This window comes from Alexandromys fortis, unplaced genomic scaffold (assembly GCF_014885135.2).
Source record: "Alexandromys fortis isolate MF-2015 unplaced genomic scaffold, M_Fortis_MF-2015_v1.1 scaffold_245, whole genome shotgun sequence".
NCBI classification, from domain to species: domain Eukaryota; kingdom Metazoa; phylum Chordata; class Mammalia; order Rodentia; family Cricetidae; genus Alexandromys; species Alexandromys fortis.
Window position 1 is genome coordinate 589,121 of NW_026068139.1, and position 16,889 is coordinate 606,009.

At 44.5% G+C, this 16,889-nt stretch overlaps 1 protein-coding gene across 1 annotated transcript in view; it reads left to right on the forward strand.

Moving 5' to 3' along the window:
* Positions 1-16,889, forward strand: part of Igf2bp3 (insulin like growth factor 2 mRNA binding protein 3) — a 134,076-nt gene that overhangs the window by 82,127 nt on the left and 35,060 nt on the right. Inside the window, exons 4-6 of the mRNA XM_050126580.1 lie at positions 2,001-2,052; positions 2,161-2,224; positions 14,875-15,156. Coding sequence (XP_049982537.1) covers positions 2,001-2,052; positions 2,161-2,224; positions 14,875-15,156 — 398 coding nt within the window. The remainder of the gene's footprint in view (positions 1-2,000; positions 2,053-2,160; positions 2,225-14,874; positions 15,157-16,889) is intronic.

The following is a 16,889-nucleotide window of genomic DNA, read 5'->3' on the forward strand; positions in this document are numbered from 1 at the left end:
GCCACCACTGCCCACCTTTTTTCTTTTTTTTTTTTTTTTTTTTTTTTGAGACAGGGTTTCTCTGTAGCTTTGGTGCCTGTCCCGGAACTAGCTCTTGTAGACCAGGCTGGCCTCGAACTCCCAGAGATCCGCCTGCCTCCGCCTCCCGAGTGCTGGGATTAAAGGCATGCGCCACCACCCCCGGTTTACTTAATTTATGAAATAAGGTCTTACTGTGTAGCCATGGCTGGCCTGGAACTCCTTAAGTAGATCGGTCTAGCCTCAGACTCACTTGTTTCTACCTCCTGACTGCTGGGATTAAAGGTACCATGGTACCTGCCCAGATTGGAGGATAATTAAAGCCATTGGCGGTCTAACTGTTCCCCCCACCCCCAATTATCTGAGTCACAGTTATCTCTAGATTTGTGTATAAAATTTCTGAGGCACAGAGGACCACTGAAATCCCCCCTGCAGCCTGGATGTAAGCTTCTCGCATGGTGCCAGGTTGTGGTGTTAATTTGTTCACATCTAGATTCCAAGCCTAATGCTGGACCTGCTTCTTTTAAGGATTACAGTTTTATTGGTTTGGTTTGATCTTAAAGTTAGGTTTATTTGAGTATTATTTATATTCCATGAAGTTTACCATTTTAAGTGTGGTAGATGGCAGATTTTATACAGTGTACTCCATAACCAGTAGCATCTACTTATTTTTGGCTATAAGATGTTTAAGTGAGCCAGGTGGTGGTGGTGCACGCTTAGGAGGCAGAGGCAGCCTGGTCTACAGAGCAAACTCCAGGACAGCTAGGGCTACACAGAGAAATCCTGTCTTGAAAAAACCAAACCAAAACAACAACAAAAAGTTTAATTGTACAAGAAGTTCCGTTTTGAATATGTTAAACATGGTTAAGTAACACGCATATGATATTTTCTAAGCTTCAAATTTGACTTGTGCATGCACATGAATATGCATTTGTGTGTATACATTCTGTATGCACACATGTACATATGTGAACATTGTATACCATGCAGATGGACCCCTTTGCCAGCGGAGCTTTTGGAGAGCATTGGCTCCCCTGGCTTATTTATCAGGTAGTGTTTCCTCACTGTCTGTAGGCTACGGGACTTAGCAATAAAGTTGAGGTGGCAGCAATGAAACTGAAAGCTATTTAATTACCAAGCAAATTGCTTTTGGAACTAAGACTGATTAAGTAAACACATTAAATGGGTAATTACCCCTTATTGCCTGCTACCCTCCTCCACAACCACCCTTGTACTTCAGCTCTCCACATGTCCAAGCCACAGACAGCTACATAGTGAGTTAGAGGCCAACCTGAGTTATGGTAGACCCTGTCTGAAAAGAAAGAAACAAAAACGAGCGTCTGTTAACAAGTTAGGAACCTTCCGTGAGGAAAGTATGAACCTATACTTACTGTTTTCATGGCGTCTCTGTCAGGAGAGAGGCAAGCAGCTTTGTGTTTACAGCTTCCACTGTTGTTCCCATCTAGAGATGTTCACGCTGCCTGACATCTCTCATCGTCATCTGTGCTGACAGCTCCTTCAAGGGTGCCTACCTCACGCTTATCTTGTCCTGCTAGAATCAGTACCGAGCGCTAAAAGGGGAAAGGATCATCCTACAGATAAAACTCTTTAACGCAGGCCTTGTCTTATGACTTCGAATTCACGGAGGAAGTAAGATGCATTTGTGTATGAGAAATACTGTGCAACTTGCTTTCCACAGTGGGGTACGCTGAGAGCAGCAGGGATCCACCAGACAGTGGGGTACGCTGAGAGCAGCAGGGATCCACCAGCAAAGAGCTGAAAGCTGGGGAACAGGCATGGGCGAGCACAGGCAACAGAGAGGTGCAGTGAGTGTATGCCTTGTGGTTCTGTAGTGCAGAGTGCCAGACAATTCTTTGACTCTTTTCCATCATGATTACTTGTGATTTGAGAACATATATTCCTGCCCTGGTAAATAACTTGGGAAACTGAAAACTTACAATTTTCTCTCCCCGTCCTGCTAGGTGTTGGATAGTTTACTAGTCCAGTATGGAGTGGTGGAGAGCTGCGAGCAAGGTACCTACCTGTCTTCTGAATTGCTTTCAAATTTATAAAAGGAAGGAAGCAGAAAGAAAACTAACCAATTCTCTCTCTCTCTCTTTCTCTCTCTCTCTCTTCCCCTAGTGAACACGGACTCCGAAACTGCAGTTGTAAATGTAACCTACTCCAGTAAGGACCAAGCTAGACAGTAAGCAGTCTGAAACTTCTTGTCTGTCTGTAATAACTAGGTTGAGTACAGTCACTTATATTTTGTGGTCTTTTAAATTGAAGAAGGGCTGGTGGGTCACAAAAGGAAACTTTATTTTGTATGTTTGACTCTGCAATTATGCCTTTTAAATCTGTATGTCTGGTGGGAATCTGCTTGGATTTAAGGTTTGCTCCATGTTTATCTTTAATGCCATTTGCAGAGTGATGTATGGAACTAAACTACACCCTATTTTCAAAAAGCCTTGGGCCTGAGTCTTTCTTTCCAAACTGTGTCATTTGCTTCCTTAACTCTGCTTTGGTGCTGTAGTGCTCCTTTTTTCTGCAGCTGGTAAGTTGACTATGTAAAACAACAGTTCAATCTTGGCGTTTTTCTCCCTGAAGTCAGTCATGGTTGCCCATCTCACTGAGTGAGCAGACCTTGAGCCAATGCACCTTGTGACTAACAGCTTTTCAAATCAGCCCATGATAATTTTGTAGGTACTGGGTGAGAAAATAAGGGACCCGCAGAAACTGCCCAGAACTTGAGTGCAGTGGTAGCACAGAGTCCACGGCAGCCAGCGCTGGGACTGGAAAGTCTCACCTACTTCCAGAGAGAAGGGGAGGATGGACTGGTCTTTTCTGTGGGAGCCTTGGAAGGACCATTTTGGCTATCCCTAAGTCCTAAAGGGGAAATGGAAAATGATCTTTAACAATAAAAACTCAGGTTGAATTTGAGTGACAACCTCTGCATGGAGGGGAGGAGTCCCGTCCAGATCTTGAAGCGTACCTACGTTGGGTGTGTCTGTCTTCCTGTGCTAGGAGACTTCTGGAAGCCCGTGGGGGCCCTGTTGCTGGCACAGTCTCCTCAGCCGGAGAAAGGTTTTTTTAAAGACCCTGCCAAGTGGGTGGCTTGATGGCTCAGAGAAAGTTTCACCCCAGGACTGATTATACCCTGAAACTTAGCCAGCAAATTGCCTCTAGTCTTAAGGGGATGAACTTTGTACCAGACTAAGGCATTGTTCAGCCAGGGGGAAGTTGATCAGAGCCAGAGTCTGCAGGGTCACAGAATGTCTACCAGCTGTCGAGAAGGACTTGAATTTGCTAATGAAAGACTTGCACCTGCAGCATAGCCATCCAGGTGGGCGACTGGGACTTTGGAGATGACTGCCCAGGGTGAGGGCTAGCATTTGTCTCTGAGCCTTACCCAGGATGACAGGACCTGTGACCTGACTTGGCAAGGGTCCGCCAGGCGCAAGAACGCATTCGCAGCCCACCCCTCCCCGAAGGTCTTGCCCAGAGCTGTGATTTGACTGATGGAGTACCACCCATGATGATAACACATCCGTGACCTGAGCTTGCAAAGATCTGCCCAGAAGTGTGAGAGGCATCTGGGAGCTAGGGAGGAGAGCAGAGACACTGGAAGGGCAAAGAAGACTGCGCTGAGATGCGCACCATCACGCTCTCCCCGTGACGCTTTTGCTCCTTTGTTACTACTCCTGTTGTTTTAGCTGGCTGGCTCTGCCCTGCTCTGTTACCATTTTTGCTCTTTCCTCTTCCATCCTCCTTATCCTCTTCCTTTTTCTCTATTCTTTTCTTTTTCATTTTCCTTCTGACAGCCGTTTCCAAAGAAGGCAGGCAGTGTGGTTTCTAGGGGCTCTGTGTCTCAGTGTCCTGAGAGCTGAGGCTTTTCCAGGTTGTCTGATTGACTATATTTCTTTATGTTGTTCTTTTCATTATAACTTTAGCTAAAACTGCCCTCTCCCCAAGTCTTCCTTTCTATTTCCTTTTCCTACTGCCCCATCAGATAGAAAGAAATAATTAAGATGGCTCACACCTGTAGGATTTGCTGAAGGTTGGAGAGGCAGGAAGATCACGAGGTGGAGGCCAGCCTGGTCTATACATTTTAAAAACAACAACAATAAAAAGGCCTAGCAGTGGTGATGAATGCCTTTAATCCCAGCACTCAGGAGGCAGAGGCAGGCCTCTGTGGGTTCGAAGCCATCCTAGTCTACAAGAGCTAGTTCCAGGACAGCTAGGGCTGTTACACAGAGAAACCCTGTCCCCCCCCCCCCAAAAATATTTAAAAAAAGGAAAGAAAGAAAAGACAGCATCACAACAGATATCATTGAAATTTAGAAAATCATTAGAATTAACCTTAAAAACAAACAAAAAACATGTATTCCACTGAATTGGAAAATCTAAAAGAAATAGATAATGTCTAGGTGCTTATTACCTAACAAACTAAGACAGCATAAAATTTTTAAGTAGATCTGTAATAATCAGTGAGAGTGAAACACTAATAAGAAAGTCCTGCAGCTAAAAATGTTCGGGCCTGGATGGATCCACTGCTAATTCTACCAGTTATTTGAGGACACCAATCCTCCTCAAGCCAGTCCATAAATTAGAAAATGTAGGGAACTGCCAAACTCTTATCAAGCTGGTACTAACCGTATACCCAAACTAGATGAAGAGACAGCAGAAGAGAAAGTTGTAGGCAGCTCCTCCTGGTGGACGTAGACGTAGAATCTCTCAGTAAGGTAGGTGGAGAACGAATGAAGTGGCGCACCAGAAGTCATGCACCATGAGCACTTGGCTTAATTCCAGATGTTTCGATGCTTCAACATGTTCAAGTCAGTAATTCTATACATAGATAGCTTCAAAGACAGAAGTCGTTAAAGAATTTTCATACATGCAGAGAAAGCTTTTTCGGGGGAGTCTAGCCTTAGCTGGGGTTGAGGTCCTGCGAGGGGTGGGGGTATCATGCAAGGAAGACTGACCACCAGGTGGATTGCACTCAGGTGGCTCTGAAAAGTTCGAGCCATTTTTATTTATACTTTAACATAGTTTTTGTTTTGTTTAACAAGGCTTACATGAACATTTTTTGTTACTGACATATTTTTGAGTTTTAAGAAATACATTATTTTTAAATCATTATAAAAGCTACCATTGTTCCCCTTTATTTCCCCAAATACACTTTTCCACCCTCTACATAACCTTATTCTAGATGTAGAGTTTAGCACTTTTGCAGAATTAACTACGTATCAAGCCAGACACAGTCTGCTCTCACAGTACTTATGTCATCTGGCGTTTACCTGTGGTGACAAAGTTAAAAGTAATAGACTTGGGTGCATTGCTTTAAGGACAATATTTAAACTGGACTATTCTTTCATGTCTGTAAGACATGCTTTTATACAGTTCCTTTCTCAACAAGAGGGTCCCATGTGTCTGTCCCTCAGGCAGACTGTGAGAAGGCACTCTTCCATCCCACCATACCATTCTTCCCTCACCAAGAGAAGCTCCTGTGTGTGGTGAAGATGGATCTGGACACCCCACATTTTGCATGCATGTTTCCTCTTGCAGCATATCACATTCCACCATTGATTCTGTATGCTTTATGTCCAGGAACTTACTCTCAACGTTGGCACTGGGTGTATTCCTGAGGCCTTTTCCCTGTTCTGTGTACACATGTTCTACTCTCCTCTCCAGAATTGTGAGACGTGGTTAATGTTTCAGGTGTTGTTTTTCTCATGTACCTAACAGTCTCTGTTGAGTCAGAAACTTTTCCAGAATTGGGTGTTGTAGTTAGTAATTCCAGATAAGAAATTTGAGAAATATTAGCCCCCTGCTGATTCTAAGGGGAAAATATTCAAGAGAGGACAGAATTTCAAGGGAAAATTGCTGCTGTTGCATGTGTGATTGACAAGGTGAGACTAAAAACTACCAAAGGAATCTACAATATAATGAAAAGGAGAAGAGCCTGTGGGCTGCATGGATTGAGTAAAGTCATGCACTGCCTTGTGGTCCACTGGTCCTTGCCATGTGAAAGACCATCTCTCTGGCCTTTGCCTTGCAGTGATCCACTGGACAGGCCTTCATATGCTGATCCGAGACTAGCTGCACAGCTCCTGATACTCTGGCTGTCCTGGAACTCGCTTTGTAGACCTGGCTGGCTCCGTTCTTATAGACCAGCCTGCCACTGCCTCCCAAATGCTGGTTTAAAGGCATGTGCCTGGCTCAGAGAAGGCTTTTAACAAATACCCAACATCTCTTCTTGAGAAAAACCCTAAAGACAGTAGGACTAGAAGGAATGTATCTCAGCCTAATAAAGAATAGTATTGACAAACCTGTAGCCACTCTCATACTAACTGGAGGAATCCTCAAAGCATTTACACTAAAACTATGAAGAAGAGTCTTTGGCTTCTCCACTTTTACCCAATATAGTGCTTGAAGGCTTTACTAGAGTACTCAAACAAGAAATAGAAGAGTTAGAAATGACAAAGGAAGCCCAGCTCTCCTTACTTGTAGGAGTTATTATTCCAAACTTAAAGACTCGCCCAGAAAACTCTTAAAGCTGATACCCACTTTGAGCAAAGTATCACAATACAAATTGACATTAAAAAATCAGTAGCCTTCTGATGTACAGTTGACAGACTTAGTGATGAAGACAGGGAATAATCCCATCCACAAGCCAATCAATCAATCAATCAATCAATCAATCAATCTTTGAATAAGCCTAACCAAGGAAGCAAAAACCAAAGTCTTCTACAATGAACAATTTAAAATATTCAAAAAAATTGAAGACATTAGAAGATGGAACTCTCCATATGTTCGTGGACTTGGTAAATTAGTGTTGTGAAAGTGGTTATGCTATGAAAGAAATCTACAAATGTAATATAGTCCATGTCATAATATATGGAACCACAAGACCCTGGGTGACAAAAGTGATTCTGAACACAGTAATGCTGGAGGTATCACCATACCTGGTCGGCATGGGGTGGGGCTTTCTGAATAGCGAAATGGTGTTAGCAATTAACAGATGGGAACCTCATGAGACACAGAACCTTAGAACAGCAAAGGCAATAATTAGGCAAAGAGATAGCTTACCAAAGGGTACAAAATCTTTGCTGGCCACATGTTTGACAGAGGATTAACATCTAGAATATACAGCAAAATAAAAGACTAGAATTTGCACCGAAATAAAAAAAAAACTAAACAAGAAACTAGATAATCCAATCAATAAATGACCCAATGCAATGACTGGACCACTCTCAAAAGATAACCAATACACATAAAAAAAACAAAAACAAAAAACGAACTTCATCCTTACTAGTAATGTAAGATAAAACTACTACATTGGAATTCCATCTCTCCAGTCTGAATAGTACTCATTAAAACAAAACAAAAACCAAATAATAAATGTTGGTGAGCATGTGGGCATCCTTACATAAGGCATAAGGAAGCCTTCTGTGATGCTTGGTGGAAGTAGAAAAGCGGGTCAGCTACTACGGTGATGAGTATGGAAGTCTGGAGTAGCTCTCCTCCAGGTGAGCACATTACTTACACATGTTTACTCCAGTGTTATTTACATATCTAGAATGTGGAGCCCATGCTGAGGTGTCTAACGACAGAGCAATGCATGAGAAAGAAGGGTGTATTTACACTGAATGTTTTTACAGACATATAATAGTGACGTCACATGATTTACAGGAAAATGGGTGCAGCTAGAGGTCATCCTAAGAGAATTAGCTGTGTGAAAAAAAAGATGAATGCTGCCTTTCATATATGGTTCCTAGATTTTAAGATTGTGTATGCATACTTGATGTCAAAGGACTGACAAGGAGTGACAGAGGCTGAGGGACGTGGTCTCAGGAGAATAGGCTGGGATGGAAACCTCCTTATGAACTCTCCAGGCTTGAGAGGATTCAGCAGCACACCGAGGACTGGAGTTCAGTTCCCAGCACCACGTGGGGCAGCTCCCACCTTTCTTTAATTCTGGTCGTAGGTGGACCCAACATTTCTGGGGACTGGGAACGTGCAGCCACATGTAATAATAAATCGTAACAGCTTTCGAAAGGTTAGTTTAACACATTCCAAAGGTTTTTTTTGTTTTGTGGGAATTTAGCTAGATTGCTCCCAGAAGGCAGCAGTCATGGCGCTTCTGGGAAAGGAAGGAGAGCCAGGGAGGAAGGTGGGAATTTGTATGACACAAGTGGGACTCTTCTAAATTTGATGATCACCGCTGGCTCCGGATGTCAAAGGTTTGTAAAGATGTGTGTGGTGTTGACTTCCTTCCAGCAGTGGTGCCAGTGAGCTTGACCTTTGTGAGATAGCCACCTGGTTCACTCTTCCCTCTCTGGAGGGCTGTTTTAGATCTAAGTGTGCCCTCTGAATGGATTTCTCTAGATGCACAGAATGTGAGGGATTGTGGGCATCTGTAATGACTTAGTTGACTAATTCCAAACTGGGTACTTAAATCACCTTGATTTTTTTTCAGTTATGAACTGTTAGAAAATCAATTTTGTAGATAGTATTTTTGTATGTACGTATGAGTGTATCCCCAGGATAAACATTTATAAGCATGTGAACTTAGGTCATCAGACTTGCACAGTAAACACCTTTACCCACTGAGCCTCCTGCCAGCCCCAAGTATTACATTTTCAATTGTGTGAACTCATTTGTTTGTGTGTCTGCTTGGCCATATTCTCCCAGGATAAGGCTTTCTGAAACCTTGCTTATCTAGCTGGGGAAAGTAGTTGTGGTCGTTTTCCTTATACCCATAAATTAGAATGAAGGCTTTTAATGTGCTTAAACTTCTTAGTTTTCCTTGTTTGTATCCTTTATTTAAAAAAAAAAAAACAGCATTTTGTATGAGAGCTTGGGCATTATATTGTAGGACTGTAAAGTCAATGTTTTACAAACTGCATTCTTCAACTAAGTCATAAGAAGAGCAGGAAAAGACCCCCTCTTTAGGCCATGGGTGTCCAGCCTTTCACAACTGAGGATAGAAGCATGTGACAAGGGGGACATGGCCTTAGCCCTCAGTAAACCAGGAGGGCAGTGAGGGGAGTGTCCCATGTGTATTGTGATCTGTAGGAGTAGCTGGTAGAGAGTCAGGTTCCTGTGGGATGGAGAATACAAGATAAACCCGAGGGTTTTGGGAGATTGCTGGATGCCCGTCTTGGTGACCTTATTTCTCCCCCAACCCTTAAACATTCTACCATTTGAAAGCTGGGCGGTGGTGGCGCGTGCCTTTAATCCCAGGACTCAGGAGGCGGAGGCAGGCGGATCTCTGTGAGTTCCAGGCCAGCCTGATCTACAGAGCAAGTTTCAGGACAGCCAAGGCTGTTACACAGAGAAACCCTGTCGGGGGGCGGGGCAGGACAAGACACACAACAAAGCATTCTACTATCTGAGCTCTGTCCCCAGTCCATCCTCATCTCTAAGCGGGAGTCACTGTCACCCTAGCTCACGAGGCTGCTGCAACTGAACTCTTCCTTCCAAAACACTTCCTGTAAAGCTAGAAGGCGGAGCAGCCGCTGTGTACTCTCCCACGTGTTTGCTTTGCTGGACGTGCAGGCCGCTCCAGAGTGCGCTGTGCTGCTTAGCATCGGTTCTAGACCTCAGCCCTGTTTGAGAGGATCCCTCTGGTACAGCCGTGTCTAAGGCAGACTCTATCCTGGAAGTTCCTGCCACCTTGTGGCAAACCTAAGTCAGTCCGTAGCAGATGTCTTAGAATACATGTTTATTTTAAGCTTAGATCTTAACATGAGACAAAAGCTTGGCAGCTGTGAAAGGGAAGTTTCTGGTTATGGAGCTGCTCCACACTGGAGACACTGAGGTCCCTGGCTCTCCTCGCCTTTCTTTCTCAGGGAAGCTGACACAAAGCTGCTCACTTGCTGCTATCTGAGGGTGTGTATGTGAAGAAGAACCGACTAGATGTGTGGGCATTTGAACTTCACACACAGCTTTGTCTAGACAGAAAGCACAGCTCAGGCAAGGGAAGCAGCTCAGTTGGTAGAGCACTTGGGGTTTGAGTCCCAGCACTGTGTGCATTGGTGTGGTTTACATACATGTAACCCTGAGTCTTGGTTCTGTAAACGTTGGTGTGGTGTGCGTACATGTAACCCTGAGTCCCGGCACTGTGTACATTGGTGTGGTATACGTACATGTAACCCCAGCAGGTCAGCCTTGCAACAAAGCAAATGGGAAGCCAGTCTACATGAGACCCTGTCTCAAACTAAAACAAAACCCCAGACTTATCGGAGCTTGGAGCCCACCCTTGCAGATTGCTTTGTAGCTCATGAAGTTACCATGACAAATGTTTGTGTGAAGTAACTTGGCTGAGAGCTATGAGGAAAATCCTTTTCAGATTTTAAAAATTATGTAAGTAAAAATAAAAAAAGGGCAGAAGATGATGCGAGAGGATTGTTAGTTCCAAGTTAGCTAGAGCTGTGTAGTAAGACCCTGTCTCAATAAAAAGAAATAGGTCAAGCAACAAGATAAACAAATTTCATGTCATTCAGAAACGAACACTCAAATTTTCCACCTTTGCAGTCTTCATCCTATATATTACAGCTTTCACAGTCAGTTTCACTGCAGTGCTCTGTGCGCTTTTTTTTTTAAAAGTTATATACACATGCTTGCACATGGTATGGTGTATGTGTGGAAGTAAGGGCAACTTCCGAGAGTCAGTTTGTCTCTGGGTCCTGGGTCATCAGCCTCGGTGGCAGGGACCTTTACTGGCCGACCATCTCATTGGCCCCCACCTTGTTTTTTGGAGACACAGTCTCTTGCTGGGACCTGTAACTCACTGAGCCCCAAGGATCCACCTGGGCTGAGATTGCCTGTATGTGCTACTGTTCATGACCCTTTTGTGGGTGCTGGGAGTCAGCCAGTCCTCGTGGCTTCCACGTAAGCACTTTACTAACTGCTTCTGAGCCCTCGGTGTTGGTTTTTGTTTTTCTTTTAGAAACACTTAAATCTTGAAGTCCTTTATGGGGAAGAGATTGTGCTCTGTCTATAATTAGGATGCAGTGGTGTGTCTAGAACCTGGGTGGCTTGTGCTTAATTATCAGCCTGTAATTAATTCTTGGTATGCCTCCCTGTTTCCTGAGCTGCCACTGAGTGCCACAGCAGGCATAAGGCTAGGAAGGCCAAGATTCAGTGGCTGTTTCTGATGAGGTTTTTCTTGCTAGTGGGGACTGTAGCATACCAAGGCTATGCAGAACCTCACATGGGAAAGCTGACCATCCTAGCTCAGGTCTTGCTTCTTCTAATGAATCCACAGTTCTATTGGATTAGGGCCCTATTTATCTGTATGTATCCCCCAAAGGTTCTGTCTCCCAATACCATGAGTTTTGTCGGAAACATTGAAACTGTATCATAGTCCAAGGAGAGAACTGCCTACATCTTGTTAGTTTCATCTTGTTAGTACGCACCTCAGATAGCAGTTTTACAGGGCATAAAGGGAAACTATGGGATGTCGGCATCTCCTGTGGAAGAACATGAACTTAGCAGGCACAAGACACAGGGCAATTGCTAGAAAGATGCTGAAGGAACCCATCAATCTAATCTTTAGTTTATATGTGGGGCAGCAAATACCAAACTGAAACATGGTCTCTCTGGATGGCACGATTGCTAGCCACGCTGGATGAGAATGCTAGTTACAAGCCTTCCACTTTTCTTTATTATTCAAGATATGGGGGTAGATTTAACGTCTGGTTATCATTTCTTTATTCTTTCTCCCATTGGTCCTCAGGTTGAATTTTCTATTCTAGCAAGGCTAGAATATTATTGTTACCTAATAAACTTAATAAGTTAATTATTTAAGCCAGAAATTCTCAAACACACTTTTATTATTTTAAAGAAAAATGTATTTATTATTGACTGTGCACATGCATATGGACTGTGTCCATGTATGTGTGCAGATGAGTGGGCACAGTTAAGCCTGTGCATGTGGGGAAGTCAGGAAAACTTCCAGGGTCGATTCTGTCTTCCACTGGAATCAAACCCAGGTCTTCAGTCTTGTTCCAGTAAGTCACAAACACCTTTGCCCATCCTGCCAGCCCCTTCACCATCTTCTGAATGATGTAGAATAGCGTCAGAGCAACCAGAGTGCTGATTAAAAGTAGGCTCTAAGCACTGCATACATTGGATTCCTGAGTTCTGCTAAATGGTTATAACAGCTCATCTCCCAGATCTCACATGAGGAAAACTGAAAACAAAGCTTTTCTTTTTTTTTCCATGCCCTTAGAAGACCTCTGCCACCACCTGACAGCGCTGACTATCAGCCGGGTGCATAGGAAGTTTTAGCTGTTGATTTAAAATTCTAAACTAAGGAGCTTTAACCATTGCTCTGCAGCTAGCTGACCCCTGCCCTTTCAGTCTGCCGTCAACTGAGTGCTGTGTTCTGAGGGGAACTCAGCTTATTTTGAGCTTCACACACAACTGTCTTCTCACGTCCTGGAGTGGCCCGATCTGGAACGTGGGTCCCTGACTGCACTGGATAACACAACTTCATGCTTTGTTGCTTCTTCCCAGGGAGAGTCCCTTCCTTCAGAGGAACACATTTAAAGTAGAGCAGTAGAATGCCCAGTCCTGGTCTCTGCCAAGTGGAGAGTTGTTTCTTGGAACACATGTGCCTTTGTTTAGATTGTTCTAGAATACACAGAAGCATCTGGCTACATAGACTTTCCTGTTTGTCCACATGAAGGAGGATGTCTGTGTGTCTGTCTCACCCTGTAACATTCCTGGCATCATTCCATGGTAAGAGTCTCCTGACCACTGAAGCCAGCAGTGCCTAATTTCATAATGAAGGGTAGATAGTGAACGGCCTCTTTATGTCCGCAGAAGGAGTTGTGATCCCTTTATCTAGGTGAGATTTTTGGGGAAAAAAACCTTTTATGATTTCTGACATTCAAAATGGCTTAAAATACTTCAAGTCTTTAAGACTATTGAAACTTCAATTTTGTCTAATAAATATATATCCTTGTATTAATAAAACCTTTCAATTTTCTCCCTTTAGAAATGGGCAATATATTTAATACACTTTAATCTACATTTGCTTAAGAGGAAGGAGGAGGAGGAGAGAAGAAAGAATGGTGTGTGAGGGTTGTGTCACCAGGGCATTGGTAATAAGTCGGCCTCTGGTGCTTGTGTGAAGAATCCCCTCCAACATAAAATCATGTGGAAATGTTGCAGGACACTATATCTGGGCAGAAATCAGCCACAGAGTGTTGCATGTCACAACCACAGCCTATGGAGGAGCTGCTGACCATTCCCACGTGTTTGAAGTAAACAGGGCTGCCCCATTCTCAGAGGTGCCATACTTAGGCACTCTGGGGAAGGTGGCAGCACACCTTGTTCCTGCTGTACTCTGGAACTGCAGATCTTGGACAAGGACTCATTCGTGTGCTAGGGAATATAGGACAAGATAGAAGTGAGAGAAAAGCACAGAATTTTGTCCAAAGATACTGTGAGCCCTCATGGCTGTTCCCCTGTGCCTTCCACCCGGTCTTCTCAGAGACATGTGTGGTGCTAAGACTCCTTTTATCCTTCTATTTCTGTCTAAGAATCGGAAAGTAGATGTTCAAGTGGGAGAGAGAATGCTTTATGCTTTTATCTTTACCTGCATGAGCTAAGCTCAGAGTCCGCTCACATAGAATCTGACAAGAGCTTGAGTTGTCTAGGAAAAGTGAGAGCTCCCCCACCGCAATCCATTCACTTTGCTCTGAGGAGTTACAAAGGTGTAAGTTAAGACTGTATGAATGCTTGAAATCTTGGCTCTGTATACTGCACCAATGTATTGTTCGGCTTCCTGGCTGAAGTATGCAAGGTGAATGGACTATAAATGGGACTGACCTGAGAGGGTACATAGTGTGTGTGCTCACATGTCCTTATGTAGACTTTCTTAAAAGGCAAAATCAGTCTGTGTTCATGGTCTGAGAAAGCGAGGGGCTACTGAAGCAGGGCCCTGACAGGACTTCTTGTGCCCTGGTAATGTCCTGATTCTTAGTCTGGAGGGACTGTGGCCTGACTCAGGGAGGTAAAGTGCCTTGCCTTCCTACAGTACAGCCTGACAACCTGGGTTTGGTCCTTGGAACCTCTGTAAAGGTGGAGGCAGAGAGCTGACTCCACAGAGTCCTCTGACCTCTGCGTGTGCTCTGCGCAGCCCCATCAATAATAAATTTAAATTTAAAACTCAATGTGTGCTATGCCATATAAATGTTACAGTAAAGTTGAAAACGTGGGCAAAGGCTCAAACTCTCTCCAAGCAGATACAAAGTGCAGTTGTAGGCGAAGAGAAGAGCAGCTTCCCTTCTTCCCTGTCTCCCTCCTCTTTGTCTCCCTCCTTCCTCCTCATCTCCCTCCTCCCTCCCTGACTCTCTCCTCCCTTCTTATCTCCCTCCTTCCTCCTCATCCCCCTCCTGTTCATTCCCTTCCTGAGATTAGATCAAAACCCCACCAAGATGAGCAAACTGTTATTTCCTGGGCAAGACTCATCACGAAATCTTACTGAGTATCCGACCGGTGTCTGTAGTTTTTAGGGATGTTTGCCTGTTTATTGGTTGAGCCCTTTGGGTGGCTGAGTTACCTTGGAGCTATGAGCTCCTTCCTTGATGTATTTCCAAGCTGTTACTAACCTCTTGATTGAACTGAATCAAGAATTGAACTTGAATTTTGTTTGTTTCTCACTAGTAGATGGAAATTATGTGCCTTTGGCACCCATTGGCCGTCCCTAGGTGCAGACTTCAAAGAAGAGTGGTGGTGTCCCGTAGGGTGGTTTTCTTCCCAAGAGCCTGGTGGCTGCTGGGTACAGGGCTGCCATGCTACTGCTTCCCTTCATATCCTCTGTCTCTTGTGAATTTTCAGAGCTTTAGACAAACTGAACGGATTCCAGTTAGAGAACCTCACCTTGAAGGTCGCCTACATCCCTGATGAAACAGCCGCCCAGCAAAATCCCTCACTGCAGCTCCGAGGGCGCCGGGGGCCAGGGCAGCGGGGCTCATCCAGGCAGGCATCTCCAGGATCAGTATCCAAGCCGAAACCCTGTGACCTGCCTCTGCGCCTGCTGGTTCCCACCCAGTTTGTTGGAGCCATTATAGGAAAAGAAGGTGCCACCATTCGGAACATCACCAAGCAGACCCAGTCTAAGTGAGTACGTGGGAGTGGGTGGCCAGCCTTCTTCCTCATTGTGTCTAGTATTGGGCTGTGGTGTGCAGGAGCTTGGTGTCCTTCTGAACAGAGTTGGGGGCTCTTTTACAGTACTGGGGTGATGTGGGAATGGTTTCTTATTAATAAAGAGACTGCCTTGGCCCATTTTATTGGATAGAAAATTAGGTAGGCGGAGTATACAGAAGAGAATTCTGGGAGAAAGAAGGTTAGAGGAGGAGTCGCCATGATTCTCCCGCTCCAGACAGACACAGGTTAAGATCCTCCCTGGTAAGCCAGCTCGCGGGCTACACAGAATATTAGAAATGGGTTAGAACAATATGTAAGAGCCCAATAAGAAGCTGGAACTAGCCGGGCCAGGCAGTGTTTGAAAGAATACAGTTTCCGTGTGATTATTTCGGGCATAAGCTAGCCAAGCGGGCGGCCGGGTGCCGGGGACGCAGCCCCGCTGCCGCTTCTTATTTCAACACTGGGGAACCCTTGTGATCGGATCATGCTTAATTGCTTGTATAAAACCTCAAAGGAAATTTCTCACATGAATGGCAAACAAATGGTACTGATGCCACTGTGATGGGACCAGAGGGCAGTGTGCATGTCACCTCCTCACCTCTTTGGTCTTTAGCTTCAGTGCAGAGAAGGTATTTTATCCTGGGCTCACTTCAGTGAAGAACAGTTTGTCCACTGGGTGAGGTGGTACACACCTGTCTCTGGAAGGAGAAGCAGGAGTTCCTGGACATTCTTAGCTACATAGTGTGTGTGAAGACAGCTGGGGCTGTGTGAGACAAATAGAAACAAAAAAGGCTGGCAAGGTAGCTCAGCTCGAAACCACTTCCCATGCAGGACTGCCGCCTGCATTCCATTCCTGCATCCGTGATAGGGGAGACAATGGGCTCCTCAGAGTTGTCCTCTGACTGCTCAAAAACTGTTTTAAATTAAATTACATTTATTTGTGTGTGTGTGTGTGTGTGTGTGTGTGTGTATACACTCAGTGCTCTTAACCGCTGAGCCATTTTTCCTGCCCCTCCTCTGACTTCTTTCCATGTGCACTAAGGCATGCTCATATCCATACACAAATCACTCACTTACATAGTAATTAATAGTAAGTAAAATTTAAAAAAAAAGAAAAGAAAAAGTTCATCCTCTGGTTAAAATTTGTTCTATGGCTAAATCTGAAGTTAGAATGACTTTTCTTGAGGCTGTTTTGTAATGTAAGGAACTGGACAATCCTGATCAAACACCAGCGCTCACTTGGTTGGAGCCAGGTAGGACCTGTTGTCATTTGTCACCGCAGCCCAGTGGGGGTCACTTCCTGATGCACAGAAGCCTGTCATTGCCTCTGAGATTCCATCTCAGAAGATTGCAGCCTCTTCCGTAGCATTGCAGGTTACTTGTTTTACCCTGTAAACCGTGCACTTGTGCAGTGTGTGGATGGTTTGATTCAAAGAAGCTTGCTAAAAACTCTCCCTCCACTCCTACCTCTGCACAGCTCCATGCTGCTGGCCCTGAGCAGCCATGCTTCCCGAAGACTTGGAGAATTCCTAGGAAGGAAGTTATTGGGGAGGAGGTTGTGTGCAAATAGCATCTTTCTGCAGCCCGACCCAGCTACAGAAAGGACTGGATGATTTTACTGTTTACATTTAGTACGAAGGAGGATTTCATGCGATTAGAGAAATTGAGTTTGGTCCTTTTCTGGAAACAGTGCCATGGTGCTGTGT